The following is a 25,253-nucleotide window of genomic DNA, read 5'->3' on the forward strand; positions in this document are numbered from 1 at the left end:
TTATTATGCGAATACTTTATTATCAATGTGTGAATGGTGTTAGCTTTTGGTCTGGATATTAATCGTATATGAAAACTATACACCACATCCAGACTTGTCCTAATTTTGCTGAATAATTTCTCAAGTTGGTATTGAAAGATTCTTTTATCTTTATATATATTTATATATATAATATATAAGCCAAAGTGCATTTTCGTTTTTTTTTCCTCTCGTCCATATACACATTGCACCGTACATAAATAATTACATTGTAAAAATGACTCCATATTTACAAGTATAATATATATTTCATATAATATATAAAACTTTATATTAAATCTAGGTAGATGATATTTGGGATAGTGTGTGGGGTCCGTCGTCTGTGTTATCTATGGTTGTTGAGGAGGATCTCCAGCCAGCAGGGGCAGGAGGTGATGAACTGCCGTGAGTAGCAGGGGCCCCAGCCCTTAGCAAAGCTGATGCGAACACTGTTGGGGTCATAGGGTCCGTCCAGGAAGTCCACCTCCGCCGCGTGCCTCAGGAGGTACGAGCGTTCATAGTCAAACACCTTGATGGAGAAGCCCGGCATCACCTTCCGCACCACCAGAGTTCTGCTGCTGGGGACGTCCAGGGTGGGGGAGTTGACGAATATGGGGTGCTCGCTGCGGTTGTAGGCCCAGACGCCGTCCGGCTCTTTGCTGAGGAGGATGCCGTATCCGATTTTGCCTCGCGTGCGCTGGACGGTGCTGCTGCGGTGTTCCAGGTTGAGCTGGCCCAGGCAGAAGCCCGTGCCCTGAGGTAGATCGTAGAAGATGCTGACAGAGTGCTCGTACACTGTGTAGAGGCGGCCCACTCGCGTGCGGTGCTCCCAGTACGCCACGTTGCACCAGTGGCTCTGCTTGGGGGCGTCCGGCGACACGCTGGTATCTGCAGGGGGAGAGAGAGAGAGAGGGAGAGAGAGAGACAGCCGTTGAGTGAAAACTCACACAAAGAGCAAACGGCGGCGCTGAAGAGGAAGGCTGGAGTTTTAAGGGATTAACGATCTCTTTTTTATTGTTCACAGCAGATGGCCACACTATAAATACTGAAGGAGGCACTGTATTGAAATGTAAGCCTTGTATAAATACCACTGCATATGTACATCCGTCGGACATACACGCGCACGCACACACACACACACACACACGCGCACACTATACATATCAGGGAGGGTGGGAGAGTATAGCGAGGTCGCAACAATTCAAGACCTGCAGTTTCCTTTCCTGCCTCAAGAGGGCATTGTCATGATTAAACTCCTAACTATGCAGTGGCCACTGAGGCTTCCCCTGCTGCTGACAGCTAAAGTTTGGCAACAGTTTAAAATCAAACTTTTTTTGACACCAAATCACCAAATCCAAAAAAAAAGAGGCTCCTCGTCCTTCAAACAGGGGCAGAAAAGAAAAATCCTTTCATTTGCTTTGCTTCTCCTCCCCCAAATGCTTGCGTCCAGTAAATCAGCTCCTTCATTTGGGTTTTTCACCGCCGGACCCCGGCGAGGGGACTCGGCAGCGTCGGACTCCCATGATCTCACTTCCGCCTCCTGGAAAACCAGGGCTCCCCTCCAACCCCCCCCCCCCCCCTCGCTCTGCTTCCCTCGCATTCCACCGGGGGGTGAGGGGTGGGGTGGGGGTGACGGGAGAAGGCCAGGCGGGGGGTCCACAAAACCCCACCACCACCACCCGGCTCTTCCCCCCTTGCTGCGGGCCCACGGATGGCATTCAGCTCCCTGACAACTTAGCGCGAGCCCGTGACCCGCTGACCCCCCCCGCCTTCATGCTATCAGCTCCCATTAACTCACACACAGAGTGATACCATTATTTTGCTTCAGAGAGTCTATTGGCACAGAGGATTTAAAGCCTGGGCCTGTGGCCTCATTCCTTTCAGTCCCTGTGCTCTCAGGGCTTAATGACTGCCCGCCCCATTAACAAACGCCTTTAAGGTGGAGCGTCTCACAACCATGTGGCAACAGAACCGCCCGCCCCCACCCACACCCACACCCACACCCCCAACCGACCAGAACGGAACCTCTTGCGAGAGCGACCCACGCGGGTGAAGTTTATACAAAGATTAGCAGAAAAACGTCGAGCGGCCGGCGACACGGCCGGCTAAAAGAAATGCCTGCTGGGGTGGGTGGGGGGGTGGGTCGGGGTCGGGGGTGGGGGGAGCCGCAGACAAGCTCTCTGTGTGTTTGCGCACACACTGATGGCTGAAATGACCCCCTCGCTTCAGGGGCCCCAACATGCATGTGCCATTAGTGAATTCCACACTCCAGCTCCTCCACTCTGAGCTCAGCTTTTTTTTTCCCTCTCTCCCCCTTTTCTTTTTTCCTCCCCCCCCCCCTCCTCCAGCGCTGCTCCGCCGCACAAAGAAACTCAGCCCCAACTTGTTTACGGCCCTCCATTGTCTCAAATCCAACGGAGGCCACACATCAAGGTGAAAACTCGCTCTCTCTAGAAGCGCGCACTGCCGACACAAAGGACCAAATGGCTGCCATCTCGTCTCTTTTCAGAGGAGGTCGGGGTATGGGGGGGGGGGGGGGTGGTGTGTGTGTGTGTGTGTGTTGGGGGGGGAGAGGAGAGGGGGGGGGGGGTAAAGCCAAAACAATTTGGTCAGGAGTGTCCAGGCTTTCACACGTAGCCTGGAACCCGAGGTAGCCAGCGAGGCTGCGAGGACCAGGAAGAGGAACGAGCGGGGACAAAGGTTAAAAATGCATCAGATCCTAAAGCCCGAGCCCTGAGGGAAGACAATGAACGCACCGCCAGCCAGGCCTTTTCCTGTCCGCTCTGTTGTGCTCCGCCGTCTACGTGTGCCTGCGCGCACATGCGTCTGCTCCGAGGTTGGGTGGGTGGTGGTGGTGGTGGGGGCGGGCGGGGGGGATATGTTTGTGTTTTTCTCCTCAACTCGTGTGCTTGGGCGGGGGTGGTGTGTGTGTGTGTGTGTGTGTGTGTCGGGGTAGGGGGGGTGCTGAGGTGAGGGATTCAAGACGGGGGGGGGGGGTTGACTCATTACGATCTTAAAACTGTGCAGACTGTTTGGGCTGCGCTATCCAAACAGTCCCTCTAAAGTGAAAAGCCATCAGCAAACGGGGTCCATTAGCCCAGTGGGGGGGTGGGGGGTGGGGGCGCCACTTTTCAACCTGATCTTATTTTCCTTTTGAAATATTTCGACGGAATAACAACGTTTGTCAAAGGTGGCGTACGGAGGTCCTTTTTTTTCTCTTTTCACGGTGAGAAACTCAATCATGATTGGGGCTGCGTTCACACCAAACCAGCAGCAATTAGCCATCGGTGCATCTGGTTAGTTTCTCTGCCGATTGCCTGAAACTCAGCCTGGCTCGACTTTTTCTCACAACTCGTTTTGCAGTTTGGTGTTGTGACGCTTTAAAGGGGAGGATGTCTCTCTTCCTCCCCCCCCCCGGAACCACAGCAGAGAGACCCAGGCTCTGCTGTCCCCCCCACGCTGCCTTCAGAGGGACTGCCTGGGGTGGAGCCGTGATGGGCTGGGAGCAATTACCAGTGCTCTGCATCCATTTAACCCCCACCACCTTTCAACAGCTTAGTTTACCCATTAGAATAGTAGTGCATGTTATTATTGTTATTTTATTCTCAAAAACCTCTCCTCTTAGTGTCAGTCTCCCCGCTTGTGGCGGCGGCGGCGGGGGGGGGGTCACATCTTGCACTTCCTAATGCCACAGCCAGGGGGACGTACCCCAAACACGTGAGGGAGTTAATCAGCTCTACCTCCTTATATAACCAGACACAAAGTGATGAAAAAAAAAGAGTCGGCAAAGTTGTGCAGATCTGAAAGCGGTGAGGGCGACGACGGTTTCCACGAGCGACGGGAAATACTTGGGTGAGGCAGATAGGAGAGTTCAAATAATATGATAGCAGGACTTTGTGTTTGTCCCTCCTTGAAGAAATAACGGCAAATATTACAACACCTCAAAGCATGCGTTACTCACACTTGTCGAATATTACAAGGGGAGCCCTGTAGCCGCGCGTGACCTGCGGCAGTGGCCGAGGAGCAGAGCACAAAGATCTCCTGCAGCACGGAGCGTTTGATGTTCTCATAGCTTGATTTTCACAACAAGGCACGAGCGCCATGGAGACCATGTCAAAATGTTGATTTTTCTGCTTCCCCGTGTCCTGTCTGATTGGAGGAGCTGAGAGCAGGACATCGGCTCCGAGAACAAACACAGCGTGTTGCACGCACGGCCGCTTCCAAGTTTCCACAAAAAGGCGAAAAACGTGGAACGACAAAGTGAAGGGAAACACAGTGGGTGCGCTAACAGCGGGAGAAACAGGCCATTTCTCTGTGGTTTGCTTGATTAAACTGTTAGACTTTTGAACACAACGTTATTTCCAATTCTGCAATCCAAGTACCAGAGGTGGTAAGTGACAAAGTAAAAATACTTTTACTTGCATCTCTTTCGACGGAAGACTTTTCACTTTTACTCCCGACATTTGTACACAAATATCTGTACTTTCTACCATGTACATTGGAAAAACATGCAGGTTACTTTAGTATTTAAAAGATATAAATTCTGTTTAAAATCATAAAAGAACGTATTGCTTCATTAGTGGGAAAAAAGAAAAACTTTTTACTTAAATACACTTCCGAACCTGTACTTTCTTACTTTTACTTAAGTAAAGGATAAGAATCCTTTACACGAATTTGAATAATTTGCCACCTCTGCCAATTACGTACTGGGTTACAGCTGCGTTCATGTGCGGAAAGTGTTTTACTGGCAAAACACCTCTCCAGATATTAATGGGACAAGAAACCAATCACCTAGCTTCTTATTTTTTTCTCCCTGCAGAGGACTTAACATGCCGTTTGCTCACCAGAGCTAATCGCAACTTTTAGTGGCCGGAGCCCTTTCCACCGCCGCACCCCGCTGTGAATTCCTTTGGACTCTGAGGGAGAGTCGGGGTAATTACCGCTAAGTACACAAAGATTTTCGGGCACGAAAAACCTTTTCGACGGCCGTCCTCGACGCTCCCTCTGGTAATGCTTTTTAAAGGGCGGCGTTGCTAAAAGGCAGTGGGTTGGGGTGGGGGTGAAGAAAGGGTGAGAAAGAGGGAGACGCAGGAGGAGAGAGAGAGAGAGAGAGAGAGGGAGAGAGAGCGCTGCCCCGGGGGTAAACATGGCTCCGCAGCCTTGGAGTGAGATGAATGGGAGGCCGAGGGTCACGGACAGGCAGACAAACAACTGCTTCCCCTCCGCGCTAACGTCTCCCCACCGGGCTGCAGGGCCACCTCCGTTACGCTTCATCTGTCCTGATCCGAGAGCGGGGAGCGCAGGAGAACTCCCTCCCCCCGACACTGTGCAGAGGAGGGGAAGCCTCCAGGGGGAAAAAAAAGACAGCTCCTCTGCCTTCGAGCGAGGAGAGCAAGAAGGGAAAGAGAAGTGGAGGGGAGCAGCGTTCTGCCACCTCGGCTTCAGGGTTTGATTCTCCCCTCCAGCTATTAGACCAGGGGTGGGCAAACGTTTTGACTGGTGGAGCCACAACGGGTTCTATAATTTGACGGAGGGGGCCGGAGCAGCAGCAGATGGATGGAGAGTTTTGGTGAGCCACCTCCACATAGGAGAAAAAACATCTATTGTGGGATATGTTGAAAACACGTGCTTCAATGTCAATTGAAAATTAACCTGAAAATGAAAGTGACAACAAAATGTGTGATTTGAAGCCCCACCCCATTTAGCATAAAATACAGCTATTTTATGACTTACTTACAATAAATATCATTACTTCGAATTCGACGGGCCGCATTTATAGGCTTAACAGGCCGCATACGGCCCCCGGGCCGTAGTTTGCCCACGCCTGTATTAGACGAGAACGGTGAACTGATAAGCTGGAGGCTGTTGGTGTTGCAGCGGGTGGGGGAGGGGGGTATGAGAACAATCAACACAGTCTGAGTGTGTGTGTGTGTGTGTGTGTGTGTGTGTGTGTGTGTGTGTGTGTGTGTGTGAAAGTGCGTGTGTGAAAGTGTGTGGGTGCGTTGAGGAAATTATTTTTTTGCGCCGCAGAAGAGAGCTTTCCCTCCCCCTTCCTGTGCAGAGTATATTACAGCTTTAACTGCGCAGACAATGCTTCTCACAGACTCCCGAGGCCCTGAGCGGGCCGCATTTAGACTGGCGTCTGGGCTATCGCTGCCATCAAAGTGGGCTTTATCAGACCGACATGCTAACCGGCTGCTCCTCTTATGTGTCTATAGATTTTCTTTTTCCCTACCCCGAGGTCTGGCCTTTCCCCTGCTGACGGAAAGAGACAGACGCACAGAGGGAGGGAAAGAAAGAAAGACAGAGGGGGGGGGGGGCTACATTTCCATTACAGTTTTTCTAAAATTTTGACAAAGTACAATTGCAATTTGCAGGCGTTTCCACTGAATGGTGCGAAGCGCATAAGCGAGATCTGATGAGAATTACGTTTGCTTTTGTTTGTTTACGTTTGTTTGCTGTCAAGAACGATTGTTATATTTTTCCCTTTGATTACTTGTAAAAAATATTCCGTCTCCTCCTACGCCATTTCCACTTGAAGTGAACTGGTCACGTGACCCTGCACGTGACGTGTAACTGTGAAAAAAGTGTTTCTATGACACTTCTGTGATAGACTCTACCTCTGTATCGACACGTCTGAAAAAAAACACCTCATGAGAGCATAAACAACCTTTCAGGGATAATTGAGAGGTTTTTCGAAGTGTAGGTGTTTCCATGAGCAGCTTTTTTTATTGCGATATTTAGGTTTCGCGCAATTCTAGGGGTAATGGAAACGCAGCTAGCGAGAGAGAGACAGAGAGCAAGAGAGAGAGCGAGACAGCGAGAGAGAGGGTGCTGGGAGATAACACTGTGGGAGCCAGTGAAACTGAACCCAGCCACCCAGCCAGCAATCCTGCCCCGGCCCACAATGGGGAACCCTTTTTTTTTTTTTTTTTTACATTGTCATCCGCTTCCTCTGCACTTTCCTTCTGCGTCTGTTTTCGGGACGACCCCACCAGGAAAGGACGGTGTGGTGAGGGGGGGGGAGCGCGAGATGGTCGTAGACAACGCACGAAATTGGCAAATTGAATCTCCGAACTGGGGTGGGGTGGGGTGGGGGTGAGTGTGCGTGTGTGTGTGTGTGTGTGTTGGGGGTGGTGGTGGTGGTGGTGAAGTCAGCAGGAAACGGCGGAGGCTAACGAGAAGGAGCCGTCTGGACGGGTGAGTAAGAGCGAAGAGCGGCGCTCACTTCCTCAAGAGTTTCCTCCTGGAGCGTCGCTCTGCGTGTGCCAGTGTGTGCGTGTGTGTGTGTCACAGCAGAGGATGGGTGAGGGCCCTACAGGGAGTCCTGCTAGAGGGGAGACAAGGGGGCCGCGTCACACTTGCAAGCGGTTCTGCCCTACAACCTATCCGCTCGCAGACGTGCAAAGAGGCGCGGACGTGCACATACGTGCGCGCTCGAGGACTCGAGCTCGGTGCCAAGGAGGCAGCGAGCGCCGCTCGAGTGCAGGAGACCCGGCGCATTCCTGAGCTTCCCCCTCCCCTCGCTGTGCCTCCCGACTTCCTACTCTGGTTAGGCCTGTGGGCTGGGGGCGGGGCTGGGCCGGGAGGGTGGTTGGGTGGGTGCGAGCAGGAAGGTGGTCTTTCCTTCTCGTCTTTCAAGGAACCCCAGTAGAGCCGAAACCTTCGTGTGAACGCAGGCGTGAGGCCTCGCTGGAGAGCAAAGGCGGATTTCAGCTTGCATTTAGCCCTCTGTTTGAAGCCTTTGGGCAAAACCCGTTTTGTTTTCCTGCTGATGCTCTAGTTAAAGCTTTGGGATGTCTGCTGGGAGGAGAACGTCCACAGTTGAGGAGTATCAGGAAAAGTTAACGGGTGACAACCTAATCCTTGAAAAAGGGGGGTTACAGACTGATCAAATCCCTAAAAGTTACCCTTGCATATCAACAGCTGCATTTCCATTACACCTAGAATGGCGCAAAACCTAAATATCGCAATAAAAAAAAATGGTAATGGAAACCTCTCAACCTGGATTACAGTATTGCCGTTGTTCTCGTCGAACTTGTCCACTGTAACATCCCGTACAATCACGTTGACCGCCATCTTCTCCTTCTTCTTCTTGTACTTCTCCTCTCCTTGTTTACATTGCAAAAAATTTTTTTAGCTGCATGCTCCATTATTGCTGCGTTTCTTTGGCAGTATTGAGTTTCGCGTGGGCGGTTTTACATTTCTCGATATCATTCAGGATTTTCACGGAAAATGTTATTTCTTAAATAATAAGAAAATGTTCTTTTCGTCTACCAGGCCACAAGAGAGGCATCTGCTGAACTAGCGACTAGCTAGGTGTGCTGTAATTACTTGACATTACAATGGGCTAATTTCCAGAAATGCAATGTTTTGACATTTTCCAAACGGTAATGCCAGGAGACAATGCCAAGGTTTCACTTCTGACACATAAGGGAAAGTGGAAGTGGAAATTTCAGACTGCAGGACCATCAAATGAGCAGCACACAAGCAACTCTGTTATCATAATCTGTATCAGTCCGACTAATTTAAGGCGAAAGGCGGGTATTTGGTTTCCAGCAGGCTGGGAGGCGCACCGCTGATGATGGACAGAGAGTTGCTGTTCAAACAATGGTTTCCTATTGATTGGCCCGGTGGATCAGAGTCCGTAAGAAGAATGTGTTCTGTCAGGATAATGTGGCACCGGAGTTTCTGTTTCAATCACAACACACGGAACTGTAAGCCACACGGCGGCGGGCCTCCAGACACGCCAGCACCACAAATGAAGACGACTCCACCTCCTCCTCTCCTCCGTCGCCCGGCGACTCGGCCCGTTTGCAACAGGCAAGACATTCATTAAAAATGCAGGAGTGAACATTTTCAATAATTCACAAAGTCCTTCCCTGTCAACATCTGCAAGGAATCTTGAAGCTAAAGGGAATGGCAGGATTTCATTAAGTAAATTATGTGCTGGCAGTCACAGAGAGGGGAAGAGGGGGAAGCTACAGCCAGACCTCTAATCTAAACCGTACCCTGAAGTCCGACTGCCTGGCTGCGCACGCCGAGACACCCGGCCTCCACAAAGGCAAACAAATAGGCGAAAAATGTAAGCGAAACACGCGTTGCGAAAGGCTGGGATTGGGGACTATAGTTCCCACAGCAGAACATCACCGGGGCGTAAAAATAACGGATGTTATGACCAGTAACGTGCAAAATTTCACTGGAAAACACAACCGGTCAAGCTTGATTTGAGTTGAACGATTCATTTAATTGCTAATCAGACATGCTACAATAGAGGTCTAAAACAAGCCTGACCCAAACTGATACCCCTCAAACAGAAACTCATTCAGAAGCAGCATCACAGGATCAAAATAGCTCCGCTACCCAACTTGGCAACAAAGAGCTTCATACATGTGGATCTCCATGACGGTAAAGTTAAGACACGGAGAGAGAGCGAAACCAGTGCTGTAGAAAAATCAACAGGGCCACAACACGCTGTGAGTTTACTTCTCAGCCACTACACAACAATGAGCAGCCAGGCAGTAAAAAGGCCCGCGCAGAGACGCTGAGCGACCCAGGCCCCAACAGTTAATCCGCACGCAGCATTCTGGAAGCTCAAAGAATGCCCCGGCTATTCTGAGTTTTAAAAATACTGACAGCCATAGGTTCAGGCACAACTGTCAACGCTCCTCTGGGGAGGAAGGAAGGGAAAGGAAAAAAAAAAAAAAAACATCTTAAATCTATTTTTGCCAGCAATCAGACCACAGGACTAAATCACAGCCGGCCAAGGCCAGTGTCTGGATTTATAATTGCGGGTGAAATGGTCAGAAAATATCAACAGCGTCCGCAACTGGCACCTCCTCTGCAAACTGCTTGCCAGGCCAGCACATTTACAGTGGCCGGCTCAAATGCGGTATTGTTCCCCCCTCTCAGCCTTGAGTGGAGGCGCACTAAAACACTAAACCAACAGTTGGACATTCCTTACATTTTTAATGGCATTGCACACTCTTTATTTGTTGCCATAACCTTGTGCCCCTGAGCTGAATGAATAGAGCCATTGGTGCGGGTTGCAGTGTGAAGGAAGGGAAGATGGCGACGGCAGCCCACCCCGGGCACACGACAAGATTAGCTCACTGGCTTTGTTCGCAAAGGTAGAATACGGGGCAAACGTTACAGCCTTCTGGTGTTTGTACAGAACTGGAAGCAGTCAGTTAAAACAACAGCAACTATGCACACACAAACACACACCCGCACACACACACTTACAGTATATGCTAATCTTATCAAGCTAGTTCCTGTTGTCATGTAATTGGACTTTAAATCTATCTAAGCCCCCTTTTTTTCCCCTATGCTGCAAGTCTACGCATGAAACGCCACAATCTTCAACATGTGAATCACTTCCCGCCGGACACTGGATGACTGGATGACTGGATGACTGGTATCGTCATTGGGAGATACAGCTTCCCACGTTTGTGGTTCATAATCGCCCTGAATGAATTAACACAAAATGATGGCACAACCAGCCTGGAAGGCAAATTGCAGTGTTCTCAGGTAACCACGTCAACAAAAAGGACACAAAAGAAAGACTTTTCTGTTTTTAGCAGGTTCCCAGCTAAAGGCGGCCTCAGATTAGCATCACTTTCATTTCCGTGAGGAGCGGTCACATTACTTTGCAACGTCCAAGTTTTAACCAAAAACCTTCCCCAGTATGCTGTACAATACAGTACAAAAAAGTACTCTCAGTTCTCTGCAGTACACATTCGCGAGGACTGATGTAGTTGTGCTTTAATGCTTTCAGTTTTGGGTGTGGCTTTTAAAACTCTTTAAACCCTCAAAATGGAAACGGGGCCAAACACCTTTTGAATAGTTTGAAGACCTTGTTGACGGTGGGAAACGACCAAAACTGGAAAAAAATAAATAAAGGAATTACAAAAGCCACACACACACACACAACACCCTTCCACGCACAACAATAAACATGTGATCGGAAAGAGTCAACAGGTCATTTGAAGTGTGCAGGGACTCGGGGCCTGGAAGATCCCCAGCGGCCGAACTCCGGGATGAAAAGTTGAAAGTGCATTTCTGTCGCGGCGCTCGCAAAAACAATGCTGAGAAAAGGGAGAATGAGAAATGGCCTTATCACTCTTATCAATGGCTCTTTTTCTACGTCCGCGGCGTGTTACGTAAGGGGAAACGGAAGCAGGCCTCCCAGGACAGGAACGGATACTTGAGACGGGGACTGTTGGGTAAAAGGCCCCGACACGCCGCAGCCCAGAACACAGCCACAGACCGTGCAGGATGTGCGGCCGCAAGGCTTAAAATGGACAAACTGGACATGACAAACGGACGACCAGAGTCCCCTCGTGTCCTCCCGAGGTGCTGGCCTTCTCTTCAACATTCCTCAGTCTCCCCCTCCGCCCCACTGCCGTCTGAAGGGGGCAATCCATCGCCCCGGCTCGGCTACAAAACCCAGGCAGCGCTTTTTAAAACAGGATGTTTGTCTGAGGCCTCCTTCCCCTCAAATAAACAATCCGCAAAAACCTGATTTCGGGAGGCAGGGTGGAAGCACTCGAGTCACATTATTTCCACATCCCGTATCCTGGAGCACTGGGGGCTCCTGAGGGAGTGTGGGCGGCCAGGCGCTGGGAAAGGCTGCGAGCTCGCAGTGGAAACCTGAGGCCGCGTGCCAGTGCTGCAGGGGGAGACGAAGCTCCGGGCTGAATCGCTCGGCAGGGACTGGGGGTGGGGGGTATCACGGGTAGTGTGTGTGTGTGGGGCTGGGGGGTGGGCATTGCAAACATGCCCGTCGACTCCTGTTGCACGTTGGCTGGTGCATCGAGAGAGGTTCTTTTTGGTTCTTTTTTGTCTTTTGGTCCCGTCTGGACAACTGTCACAATGACTAAAAGGTTGGCGGTTCAAATCCCGCTCTGTCGTTGTGTCCTTGGGCAAGACACTTAACCCACACTGCCTCGTACGAATGTGAGTGGATATTAGGTGGCGGCGGGAGGGGCTGTTTGGAGAGGATTGGACAGCTACCCAGCTGTCCAGGTAGCTCCACCACCACCAGAAGAAGGGGAAACTAAGTGAAGAGCATGAGAGGAGAGAGGGATAGAGAGGGCGACCAAAGGGGCAACCAAACACAATAATGTGGCATAAACAAAAGCCAGACATTACGACAGAATCACAGAAAAGTTTAAGTAAATAATGAAGAAAAATAGAGGGGAAAAGACATAAATACACAAATAAAGATAACCAGAAATAACTAAATAAAGAATTGTGTGTGTGTGTGCGTGCGTGTTCATATTTGTGTGTGTCAAACGAGAGTTAAAAAAGTGAGCCCGCAAAAATACGGAACTTGACAAAAAAAAAAGCCATTTGCTCGACAATTAAATATACGGCGGTCAGCCAGGCTACAAATTAGGATTCGCCTGCGGATGTAGCTGATCAGCGGATGATGTCACCCATGTTATGATAGTCAGCATTGTGGGTGCTTGAGAGAGAGAGAGGGGAAGGAAGAAAAAAACAGAGAGCCACAACTTCAAAAGGCGATCCATAAACTGCCGAAGCCGCAGAGGCCGACGGAGTGAAGGCTCTCCTCCGGGCAGCAGACGCACGGCTCGGGGCAAATTAGAGGTGTGATCGGCCGCAAGTCTTTCTGATGCGTTGATATGCTTTTTAATTAGTTCCCAGCATAAGTGGAATCACATGCCTTCCCCATCAACAGGCACGCTCCATCGACGTCCATCGGGACGGGGGATCACATGCGTTGATGAAGCCGTCTAATTATTATTCCATAAATTTAACCCCCCCCCCCCCCCCTGCCCCTCTCCACCCCTGACCAGCAGCGTCTGACGCAGACGGAGGAAAAAACGGCCGCAGACTCCTCAGAGCCGGCGTCTCCCTGACGCAGACGAGAAGCAGACCGAGATATTGGTATCGACGACGCAATTTAATTTGCTGCTTTTTGCTCTTGGATGTCAGCCCGTGTCAGTATGCACCCGATCCAACAATAATCCAGCGGGGCGAACAGATAGAAAGCGTATGACAAACATTTTCCGGATGCCTTTCGGGAGAGCAAAAAGAGAAAAAAAAAGAAAAAGGAAAAAATGTACATTCATTTCCCACAGAAATCAGTCTGTGACTGAAGGTCCTTCCGCTTTTATCCACTTTGTTCTGCCTGGAAGGGTCAGTCGATACCACAGTGGATCTGACACAGCAGCCGCCTTGCAGACAAGACGTCCAGACTGCTGGGTGGGAACCCCGACTACCTGCTGGATCTCAAGAATTGTTTTTCCAATTGTTTTTGTCTGTTTCTACCGAGTAAAATTGCACCTTTTCCTTGTTTTTCAAATGGGCTCTAGACTGATGGTGGTCTTTGCACACATCTACACGTTTTCAACTGCTATTCACTTCATGGAAACAAACTGATAGAGAGAACTTGCACTGGGAAAATGTTCAGCTCAGAGCTTTGGAGCAGGTTGGGAATTTTTGTATTTTTGTATTTCTGTTTTGGGGAGAAGTGATGGAGGAGTGTTAGTGAAGAAGGAGGCATGTGGATGGACAGCCTCATGCAGTTGTCACCCCTCTGGCCCATGAACTTTTCCCTTACAACAAAATTTCAATCAAAACAATGGTCAATCCGGTGACGTTCGTTCCATCAGTTTCTGTCATTGGCCTACTCTAGTTTGACCTAATTTCTTGATCAGATGTCCATCTGATTATGTTTGCACTCAAAGTGATGAGCATTCAAAGCGCTCAAGTCAGACAGTCTCAAACTCATACGGGTACCTCTGTGCACCCTCTGCTTTCCTGATCAGGCAAATCTGACGAATGGTTTCCACTCACACGGATCAACCGATATGAGCACACACACACACACACACACACACACACACACACACACACACACACACACACACACACACACACACACACACACACACACACACACACACACACACACACACACACACACACACACACACACACACACACACAGAAATTCCACTTGGTTGACTGAGGACACAACCTCTGCTGACTGAAGAATGTGGGTGGACTGGAGCCACCGTCTAACAATGGCCTGAACCAGGGGAATGGCCAGCATCAGTCATTCAGCATAAATATTGTTGATATCAATACACACGCTGACGCGGGGGAGGGGGAAGCCTGGGCACCAAACTTCGATACGTTTGTGGCACCGACCGAAATGCTCCAATCCGATTGGATATCAAACAATAAATCATCTTTCAGGGGCCAAAGTCCGATATTCAAGAAAGTCACTCTTCGCGTCTGCGAACCAGTAGTCAGTTGGCAAAATGTAAATGACCCAAAGTCTCTGGTGATCTGGTGACACTGGAAAGGCATGAACTTTGGTGAAGTGAGAGTGAGCCATTCTGAAGTGTGGCTCCACTTTGTCAATCCAAATCCTGCAAAAGGCAACATATGTGCCATGGATGCAGTGGCAAAAGGACGGGAATAAAGCAAATACATTTGGAGGAAATCCTGATTTGAATAACCAGCAAAATCAGGACAATGTGTTTTATGTTGTTGTTCAAATTTCCGTTAAAACATCTGGTATTTAAAAAAAAAAAAAAAAAAAAGTATGTTCTGGAGCCAGTTTTCAAAATGAGGGTCTTGAAATTGGCATTGTATTTGTCTCGTGACATTTTCAAGGATACCCAGGCCTGGTCTCCATTAATATACGGAGACTCCATTATTATTTAGCGATAGCAAATTCCCCTTCAAAAGAAAGAGCGAGGGCTGCGCCAGAGAAGCGTTGGAATGAAGAAGCAGTGAGCTCATAAAAGAGCAGCCAGTGGCAGAGACAACGTCAGCGGGCACAATAAAGTGAACGCGTAGGGGGGAAAAAACACACCATCAGACAGTCATACAGGAAGCAATGAGACCTGCTTCAAAGGGCTCCAGTGTGATGAGCGCAGGGCCAGGCCCACCGGGCGAGGAAGCAGGTGTGCGGCCAGACTTTGTGCATTCCCTCGTCCAAACACACGGCCACAAGCCGGCCCGTGCCTCGTTTTCTCCACGCATGACGCAAGAACACACACATGTAGTCACACGTTGCTAATATGTAACGTACACCGAGACATTCGCGAAAATGATAGTTTTTTTAGTTTTTAAAGTGTTTTTTTTTTTTACAGGACATCCCATATCAATGCACCCACCCCCCAAAAAAATAAATAAAATAAAATAAAATAAAAAAGTTGCGCAAGTGCAGCTAAACGCAAACGATACTGGGTGTTGCGGTAAAACAAGCTTATCGGGCCAATCAACCCCTCCCTCTATGTTTATTCCGCCATTGTGTGACACAGAAGAATGTTCAGCAGGTATTTGTGTCGCCCCGGGCAGCAAACTGTGGTTGATGACTTGAGCGTACCCCACCCATCTACTTTCATGCCCCCCAGACATGCTTTTGAGAGCTTTGCTTGTCGGTGCCTAAGAAGTGGAGAGTCGGGATCCGGTGCGACTCGCGTTACACGGTGAGCTGTGAGATGGAGGGGGGGTGGTTGAGATTCACAGTGTCCAGGACCACCAGCCGGCTCAAGGCGGAAGCGTGCAAAAGGTCCAATACTATGAAGAATTGTGCATTTCTTCAGCCAGTCGGGGAACTCCCCACAAAGAAGTCCTTTACTCCTGGCGCTTGCTCCGTTTTCTCAGAGAGGAAGTACTGGAAATCAGCCCTTAGTGATGTCACAATTGACAATGATGCTTAAGCCCGAGTTAGCGCCAAAATCCCAAACCATGCGTCTCTTCTGCCCTTTGAGGCCGGGAAGAAATGAAGCGCTTCCAGCGAGAGGACATTAACAGAGGGCGAAACAGGCTGTTTCTAGGAGATCTGCCGCATTTTTGGATCATTTAATGGGGCGAGGCTTTTTCCACTGAAAAATAAAGATCTGAAAGTGGACACCATAGGGGACCTTTAAACTATGGAACTGTGGAGCTGAATGGGAAATCATAGGTCACAGGGGACCTTCAGGCTCTAGGTCTTGCTCCAATTAACCCTGTTATACACACACACACACACACACACACACACACACACACACACACACACACACACACACACACACACACACACACACACACACACACACACACACACACACACACACACACACACACACACACACTCATCAAGACGCTGGTGTGTTGTTGCTCCTGACAAAACTTTAAGCCAATTACATAGTAATTTAAGTGCAACACACCACCACCCCCAGCCCCTCCAAAAAACAAAATCTAACAGCAAGAAATTCAGCTCAACCACTGGGAAACACCCCCCGGTTGATTCCGGGTTATCCTCTCTCTCTTTCTCCCAGAGTTCCAGCAGCCGATAGTGACACTGCTAATGCTGGGCTCCGGGCTCTGGACTCCGGTCGGTTGCAGGCAGCAGCAGCACAGTCGGAAGAAACCAAAGCCCGGCGTGTTCCAGATCCTCCTGGCTCACCAGCGTCTCTGAGGAATTGTGGTGCGCGCTCTGACAAGCCCCTCATTTGTTGACTCAGGGAGTGTCGCCGGGCCACGCTGAGGTGGTGACAGCATGTGTACTTGGGAGGAGGGGGAGGAGAAGGACGAGGTGGGAGGGGTCGGCGATGCGGGGGGAGGGGGGGCGGAGAGGGCGACTCGACTGAATACTTTGCTGCCAGGTAGCCACGGACAACCGCCTGCTTTCCAGGCATCTGAGGCCGGGGGGTTAACTTTTTTTTGTTCCTTCCTTCTTCTTAAAATCCAAAAATGAAAGAGAGAGAGAGAGAGAGAAACACTACAGAGGACTAAACTCCATTCATACCAAAACATGTGAAAATTCACGCCACATTATCCCTCAGAGAGGCTGCCAGGCGCCGTGAGTGGATTGGCTACTTGGCTGCAGACCATTGGCGATAAAAAAGAAAACACGCATCACAACTCATAACAAGCCTCACATTAACTGGTTGTGTTAATAGCTACAGAAGGTCACTTGTAATAATAATAATAATGATCTTCACACAATGAGTCACTCCATTACGGAATTATTGATCATTCTGATGTAGCTCTACCGGTAAATCCAAACAGAGATGTGGCAACTTTTTTTTGTGTCACGCAGGCGATCCTAAGTGCAGGCTAATCTCACAGTTCTGCTGTTCAACCCTGCACGTGGGTGTTAACTGGACTTCCCCTGGTGTCACTCCAGGCCACCGTGGACATTCTACAGTTTTCCTGCCATTCCATTCTGGAAACACGACCTCGTTAATAAAAACCATCCCACGCCATGCGGGTCAGGTGGACTTATGAAGTGGCTCGCATCGGCAGTGATACAACAAGCAACACAGACACAGACAGTTCAGGCTGATGTCTTTGTTTTAGTTCCAGTGTCAGGGTGGTGGGGGGAGGGGGGGGCGGGGCGGAGGGCAAACACTGGTCAAGACTCAACCACCACGAGGAAGATTCTGGAATGGAATTAGGTCAGTAGAGTTTCCAAATGTCCGGTCACATCTGGACAGATGGTGGCCATGAAAGTGGCAACAGCCGTGCAATTCTGAGGAGCATATATTAAAAAATGACATAAAAAAAAAAAGGTGACGCGAGTTTGGACAGAGTGTTAAAGGTCCAGTGTGTAAAATTTTTAAGGGAGCCCGCCTGACAGCGGGTTTCCTGTTTAGGGCATCATTTAGTGCCTTCATTTAGAAATGACAGCGCAAGACAGCAGCCAACCTGTAACTTGCTCTCTGTCTGTTCTTATGAATATGAAAACTGTACGAGAACCCAAATTACTTTCACTGTACTGTGAGTATACACTTTTATTTCTGTATTTATGGGCGGTATGTTCAGCTTTTACCAATAAAAAAAAAAAAATCCTAAATCAAGCCAAATTTTACACACTGGAACTTTAAAACAGGAAGTGGTTGCTCTAACTCCCCTGTCTACATGACAGTGTGAACACTAAGCTGAGAGCCCAGGCCAGGGTGGCAGCACGGGAGCAAACTTACTCACTCACTCTCTCACTCTGCAAGGAGAAAAAGGAGTGCTTCATTTTGAAAAAATAAATAAATAAAAAAAATCAGAGAACGGGACTGTTTTTCCTCACTTCCTTTGGTGTGGCCCCATTAACAGGGACGACTCCGTTCCCTCCCTGCAGCCGTGACAGATAGAGTTCCATGTGTGTGCGTGCGTGCGCGCCTGTGCGTGCGTTTCTGAGTTCGCTTGGATCTTATTACAGTTTGATCCCACTCAAATATTTCTGAAAGAAAAACAGAGGAGGGGAGGCCGCCTCTGAGGCCAGCGCACACGCCCCACTGAACCTCCGCAGCGATCACAATGAGACCTTTATCTTTACGGCTCCAACTGTTGGTAATGGCACTTAATGAGACGGAATAAGGAGCGACATCAAAATGCAGTGGCCTCGCAGCGATTGGCGTATTCATCCAGAAAGGCCGTGGAGGACGGGGAGCGGAGAGAGCGGCGCTGGAGCTGTCGAAAGCACACTAAAGAGTTATGCCTCCTTCTCGCAGACACGTTTTAACCCCGTCCACGCCGGACGCCGAGCGCCGTGACGCAACACTGAGCAGAGTTACTGCCGCGCTCCAAGACGGTGAATTATAGATCGCGATGTTCTGATTTAAAGGCACGAACGCGACGTTGACATGAACCAGCATGCACGAAGGCGCCGGCCCGGACGACGCATCTTATTTGAAAGCAACATTTCCAACGAGCACTTCAGTACTCGGCCATCCGTTTCAACTGCAGGTGAGACGGAAGTGACGGGGCCCTTATTTTACCTGGACACTTGGATACACGCAGACAAGAGACAAGATTCTGCTGTGCTATTTTCACATGACACAATGATTTGGAGCCACTTCTCAAGTCGCGTTTTCTGTGATAACACAGTCATTCTTTGACGAGACGATGCATCACAGCAGCATTCGACAGCAGCTTACAAACGACTCGCGGGCTCCCTGCATGTGATTCGTCTGGTTGCACACAAACTCACTTTCATGTGCCAGAATATAGTTCTGCAGAAGGCATCTTCAACGATCAAACTCAAAAACTTCCCTGAGAAACTGTGAGGACTGACTCGCTCTGCAAAACAGTTTTTTTTTAATTACCATTAATTACTCTGTGGGATGTCTTTGGCGGATCCAAACAACATCATCATGAAGAGACTGACTGGACGAACACACCCACCTGAGAATTCCCCCGGTGTTGCGTTTGATGAGCTGGCAGCCTCGGTTTCAGTGTAAGACAATGTGGAGTCCGACAGATCTGCAGGGGATAAAACGCACGTTAGCCGCGTTCTGGCGTCGACTAATCTCGCTCGCCGTCAGTCCCGCCCCGTCTGCGGCAAACTTCAAAACAATTAACACCGCCCCGGGTTTCGGCGCTCTGCGGATATCCTCGCTGGCTCCGCTAATGGGCTTTACCTGATGACATCCCCACGACTGCTGCCAGAAACCTCAGTGCTCCAGCGAGCAGCCAGGCTCCAAAGCCCCAGCAGCCCGCAGTACGTGCTGGCCACACCAGACTACTGACACTAGCCTCGGCTGGTATGCTGACATCCTGCCACATGCTGGCCGAGGTCTCGTCCCCAAGCTAGCGCACAGTTTGCCAGCGGCCGTGCCCAATTATAGCCATTAAAATTCTCTGCATTGCTTTATTCAAAACACATCCTGTTTCACCAGAGTGTACATAAAGGACAGAGCATGCCTTTTGCAATCCCCGGGCCGCGAATACCTGAAGAATGGCGAATATTGACGGAAAGAGTGGGTGACTATGAAATGGTTGCAAAAACACAGAAGGACAAAATGCTGAGAGCTCTTTTCAGGGGAACTATAGCTGTGTTCCCATTACAGTTTTTCGCAAAATAAAAGCAATATTTCTTAAATTTCGACAAAGTATTTTTTTTTCTCGAGTTTTTCGAAGTTTACGTCGACGTTTCCATCACCATTTCTTTTTTACTGCGATATTTAGGTTTTTAGATATTTAGGATAAAGAAGGAGGCAACAGAAGGGCGGCTGTTTCAGGTGCCGCAGACCTGTGTCACTTACCCAGTGGCTTGTGTTCTTCATTAGGGGAAAGCCTTGAATAAGGAGGTGGGGGAGACTCTGTAACATAAAACAGTCATGCCATTAGCATTAGAAGGAAACATGTTTCAAATTGCATCCGTCCAAATGTTTCTGAGGAGGACACACTGTGCACATACAGCACTTAGCGGGGGCTATAAGTGGCCAACACTTATGCTAACTAACACTCATGAAGAACGCTCCACGGTAATGATGACCATCCTACACGTGCAATCCAAACGCACACTACAACATGTATGTGTGATTAAAATGTCACGCCATAGCTGAAAACACATTGCTTAGCTAGTGAATACCAATATTAGCCAGTATGCTATCATCATATTTATAGATGAATGCTATCTGTACTGAATGTGCATAGTGGAGCGACATGCAAAATACAAAAACATGCCGCCAGGTCATTCCCTGCTGTCATATTCATAGTCGCAAAATCTGCGACATTGCATCAGCGTGTGCATTGAAGTAACCATAACACACTGCGTTTTCACTGCTGGTCAGTGTGGGCGCACTTTATGCACTTAGAAGTTCAAGAAATTGAGTGTTTAATACAAAAGTATGTGATCTGGGACACGCCTGGGTCCTTTAATAAAGAGAAAACAGGGTTAAACTATATCCGTTTACAGGGGAAAGTCCCATCTGCAATCTAACTGAGGAGAGTCTCTGAGTCTAGGTTGTATTAAGCAATGCCTGAATACTTAGACTCTTAATCCTAGCAGCAGTACTGTAAAACAAAGCACTATGTTAATGAATAACAGCCTGAGGCGGGAAATACCTGTAACATAAACCTTGTAGTCTTGTAGATAAACTATTTATACATCTGAAGATTTGTTTAATGTTACAGAAGGTAACTAAACAAGGTCTCTGACACCATATTTTGCATTAAGTTAACTCTAAACAGATGTGTTTCCGCACTGAAAAATAATCAGTTCAGGTTCAAAAGTATTCAAAATTTTTTAAAAGCCAAAAGAGAAAAGCAATCTGTAATCTCCATAATCAAATTGCATTAAACCTCTTTTTTTTTTTTTTTTTACTTGACTGTGTACATGGAGCTTTTTTAAACCAAAAAAAGAGGAAAATCCTGTGCAGAGCAGAGACAGGCACAGGCTGTGTTGCACAAGAAGGAAAAGCACAAAGGAAAGAAAACTTTGCGAGCATACTGTGACCTCGCCTACAGAGAAGAGGGGAAGGAGAAAAGCATAATAGCAGCGGGTCCTTTAAGAGTGGCGGCAGTAATTGCTGGGATCTGAACTCAGTCACTCAGATACACAGCTAGTCAGCCTGGCGCCAGTAGTATGCAAACTGTATATTATCACCACTCCTTCACCTAAATAGCATGAGGGGACCTCCTTAGGACAAAAGGGCTTTTAAGCGCAACTTGAAACTGATCTCATTCGGAAAGTAGAATGCCAGGAAAAACAAAAGTAAAAAAAAAAAAAACCTTTTTGCTCACTTTAATCCGAGATCGCGAACACACATTATATAATGTTTTATTGTTTCAAGTTGTTTGTTTTCAAAGGATTTCAAAAGACGCCTGACCCGGAGAACGCTTCATACGCAATTTGTTTTTTAGGCTTGGTTTGGGATAGACAATGGCTTAAGGAAATAGCTGGGGGAAAAAACCATACCCAGTGTTAAACGTTTCTCATGCAAGTCCTGATTTTTATTTCTCAATTTGCAAATCATTGTGGACGGGGGAAAAAAAATTGTCAGAGTTTCGGGTCTTGATTTAGAGACCCCCGTGCACCCCCACCTCCCTGTCTTGAATAGCATGAAAGAAATACCAGCTCTCCCGGGCCACGCATGAGCGCATGCCAGCTATGTCTACTACAAGCCTTAGTCCCAATATGGGTTATGAGCCCCTCACTCTCTCTCTCTCTGCCTCGCTCTCTCAACTAACAGCTCATCTAGCTAGTTTCAATAAATGCAACATCTGCTATATCTCTGCAACTTGCAAGCGTCTCTACAAAAGTCCAGCTTGGTCTGCTCAAGCCAGCAAGCTGGTCGAGGGATTAATACGTTCCTTCCTTATCAAGTCGGGAAAGTTTGGTTGGAGTCGAAGGGGGAGGAGAGGGGTGGGGGGGGGGGGAGAGATCAACATCGGTTTTCCACATTTGTGCACGGTGAATCCTGATCTCGTTCAACTTTTGACTTTGACGCGTCGGCCCCGGCCAGCTGGCTCTAGTAAACATGGATGTTATGGAAAATCCACCTCCAGTGCCAGTGAGAAGACAGAAATACTGACATCTTTACACATGATACCGAGCCCCGTCATCGGGTCAGCGGGGTCGAGTGGACCAGCGTTTGAGGTTTGCCAAATCACAAGCTCGGCCCCTGCCAACATCTAATCTGTTTGATATAGGTCAGGGAGGTCTGCCATAGATCAGCCGCTGCTGGGCGGTTTGAAAAAAAAAAAAAAAAAGGGGGAAAGAAGAAGTAGCGGCAGCAGGGTTACAGTCACAACAAATAAACTGCAACAGGTTCGAGAGGAGCCCATGCAATGACATGTGCCCGCTGGGGACGTGTTGCCTTGCTTGGCAATGCGCAGCAGTTTAATACACACGCAGCTTTATGGACAATTACGCAAAGGACTCTGACATATTTGGTCACGTGTTGCGTTGCCAGGTACCATGTGCAGTTAAGGACCTCCTGAAAGCCTCGAACCTGAGACAACTGGCCGAGCTAACCTGGCTAAGCTCGCTGTTTAAAAAGCCCGGCGTCGTTTCTGATCTTGAGTTGCACCAGATTTAAAAAAAAAAAAAAAAAAAAAGAAGGGTAGAAAAATAATCTTTGCTATGCAAATGTGAATTTGATTCAATTGCTGTTTCCTCTCGGGGACGGATCACAACAAACACAACCTTTCTAAGTGGTAGGTGGGCTGATATGGCGATCATAAAAAATAGGTTACCTCAGTTTATATCAGCGACTGAAGTGGGGATTATGAAGGTGCACTGTGCCACAAGCATGACTTGTGTCAAACATTAACTACATAAGCAACCTCTCTTGACCTGGAAGTAAAAGTACGCCGACTAACATCAGAAAATATTACAAGATCATTTCCTCTTTTTTTTTTTTTTTTTTAGCATACTGAAACACACTGTACTCCACTATGTAAAATAAATGGGATGCACATGCAGAGATTGTGCACACTTTGTACACAAGCTCGGCACCAGAACCAACAGGAGCGAACCACTCTCTGGTTCCCACACTTGAGAGGTTTGCAGGCCTGTGTGGTGCTGCACGCAGGTATGGTCTGACTCACCTGGGCCACAGAGCCGGCTGTAGTGATAGGGGTTGCAGCACACCGTCAGGCTGTCCGGGGCCCCGAAGCTCTTGCACTCACAGAGCGGTTTGAGCTGGGCAGGGTGCTGGAGGTCGGACCAGCGGTACAGTCTGCACACGAGCAGCGGCGGTGAGGCCACATGGCCGCCCAGCCTCACCTCCGTCCGGGACACCATGACACAGTCGCTCGGCATGCCGCCCCTGGACTCCACCGCCTCCAGCAGGGTGTCCAGCGCCTTCTCCTTGAGCCTCTTGAGCAGCGAGTAGGTGGCCGCCTTCAGCTCCTGCTCCAGCACCGTGCGGGGCATCGCCTCCAGAGCCTCCGGAGAGGCTGCGAGCTTCCTCAGCCCGAAGTGACACGACCCCGAATCCCTGATACCCTGAGCCGCCTCTGGAGCCCGCAGCTCGGAGTGGTCCCGGTCTTTGAATAAGCAGCACGTCACTGTCCTGCCCTCTCGGTCCTGCGTGGACCGGGGGCTCCTCTCCTGCTCCTGCTGCTCCTGCTGCTGCTGCTCCTGCTGCTGCTGGACGCACACGGCGCCCCCATCTTGGTCCGGCGTGACCCCGAAGCCGCCGCTGCTCCCCGCGGGGCTCCGGCCGCGCACACCCCGGGCGTCCCCCTCAGGAGGAGACCCGCTAGGGGTCATCGGTCCGAGTTCCGTTTTGGGAATTTTCTCTGGATTGTTTCCGAACAGCTCGTCCCCGCCGCAGCAGCACTCGCTAGTTTGGCCATTTCCATCTCGCCCCTCTGTGTCTGGGATCAATCGGCTTCTCCAGAGTCGCCGCACAAGACCTGAGCGTTTCGTCCTGAACATACGACAACTTGGCAATCTAGTTGGCTCCTTTTTTTGTTTGTTTGTTTGTTTGTTTGATTGATTGTTTTTGTTTCGCTACTCTTGAACGGATATCCGTATGTTGCACACAGTTCTGCGCTTGCCGCGGCCAAACATCAATGTCTGTGAGACGCCGTGCAACGCGCGCACAGCCGGCTGACGAGCGTGAACCGCAACATTCGAGCGACAATCTTGCATCTACGACAGCGCGGTGGCGCGACTCGTGCACCGCGGCATTCCGGGGTTTCTCACAGCGCGTTCATACCGCCGGACCGGGTCGAGCCGGGCTGGGCTAGGCTGGACGAGACGCACGCACGGACGGACGGACGGACGTGGACGGTGGGAGTCGGCGAGGCAGGAGGAGTCGCTGCGGGACCCTCTTCAACCGCGTCGGTTACGAAATGATTAGAAGAGGTCGAAAAAGAGAGAGAAGGCTGGAAAAGAGAGAAAACGTGATCGGCGGGCTGGCAGCTTTTTGCAGCCGGGAGAAAAAGAAAAGTGGTTTCTCGGGACTTTTGTTTTCAACGCGCCGCGAAGCTACTTTGTTGCACCGGCACGCTGCGCATGGGGCGACTCGCTGGGGTTTTTTTTTTTTTTTTTAATCCCAAGGAAGCACGCTGCTCGTCAGGATCCCGGTCGCCTTCCTCAGATGTCCGCACTTCTTTATCATGTTACAATCCCAGCCGCGAAAAAAAGAGAAATAGGCATCCACTCAAGTCAAGACTCGAGGAACCAATCACTCCGGGGCCGAGAGCAAAGCAGCTCCTGCTTCTCCGCAAAGATCTAAACAAAAACTGCAGCCTCGGTCCCTTTCTTTCGTCCAACCCCCCTCCACCTCTCTCTCTCTCTCTCTCTCTCTCGCTCTCTCTCGCTCCCTCACACACACACACACACACACACACACACACACACACACACACACACACACACACACACACACACGCGGGGCCCCCGAGGAGAGCGGTGGAGCCATTGGCTGACTACCATCATGTGCTAGTCTAGACACTTTGGCGGCTGAGCTGCACTGATTGTGCGCAAACAAGGTTTCAAGTTTCTCAACTCTTAAAGGCGAAACATC

The 25,253-nt window shown here is 49.4% G+C and overlaps 1 protein-coding gene and 1 long non-coding RNA gene across 3 annotated transcripts in view; one reads left to right on the top strand and one right to left on the bottom strand.

Annotated features, from left to right (window-relative positions):
• smad6b (SMAD family member 6b) lies at positions 1-24,990 on the bottom strand. 2 transcript variants are annotated; one of them, XM_076042814.1, is made up of 4 exons: positions 23,323-24,986; positions 20,031-20,087; positions 19,171-19,248; positions 1-906 (listed from the first exon to the last, which is right to left on the bottom strand). In XM_076042814.1, the coding sequence occupies exons 1-4, from the start codon at positions 24,155-24,157 to the stop codon at positions 365-367; spliced, it is 1,512 nt and encodes a 503-aa protein (XP_075898929.1). In that variant the 5' UTR covers positions 24,158-24,986; the 3' UTR covers positions 1-364. The 2 variants fall into 2 exon arrangements, with proteins under 2 accessions (XP_075898929.1, XP_075898930.1); XM_076042815.1 differs by lacking the exon at positions 19,171-19,248 and having other exon boundaries at positions 23,323-24,990.
• The window catches only part of LOC142899285 (uncharacterized), a 186,917-nt gene that overhangs the window by 99,745 nt on the left and 61,919 nt on the right, over positions 1-25,253 (top strand). The window lies entirely within an intron of this gene.

Source organism: Nelusetta ayraudi, unplaced genomic scaffold (assembly GCF_046127955.1).
Source record: "Nelusetta ayraudi isolate G7.1 ecotype Tasmania unplaced genomic scaffold, CSIRO-AGI_Nayr_v1 ptg000071l, whole genome shotgun sequence".
Classification (NCBI taxonomy): domain Eukaryota; kingdom Metazoa; phylum Chordata; class Actinopteri; order Tetraodontiformes; family Monacanthidae; genus Nelusetta; species Nelusetta ayraudi.

Coding starts and splice junctions, on each gene's coding strand:
- smad6b (XM_076042814.1), bottom strand. CDS start 24,157: ATGTTCAGGACGAAACGCTCAGGTCTTGTGCGGCGACTCTGGAGAAGC. Junction 20,088..23,322: donor CAGCCGGCTCTGTGGCCCAG/GTGAGTCAGACC, acceptor TTTATGTTACAG/AGTCTCCCCCACCTCCTTAT. Junction 907..19,170: donor AACACCGGGGGAATTCTCAG/GTGGGTGTGTTC, acceptor CTCCCCCTGCAG/ATACCAGCGTGTCGCCGGAC.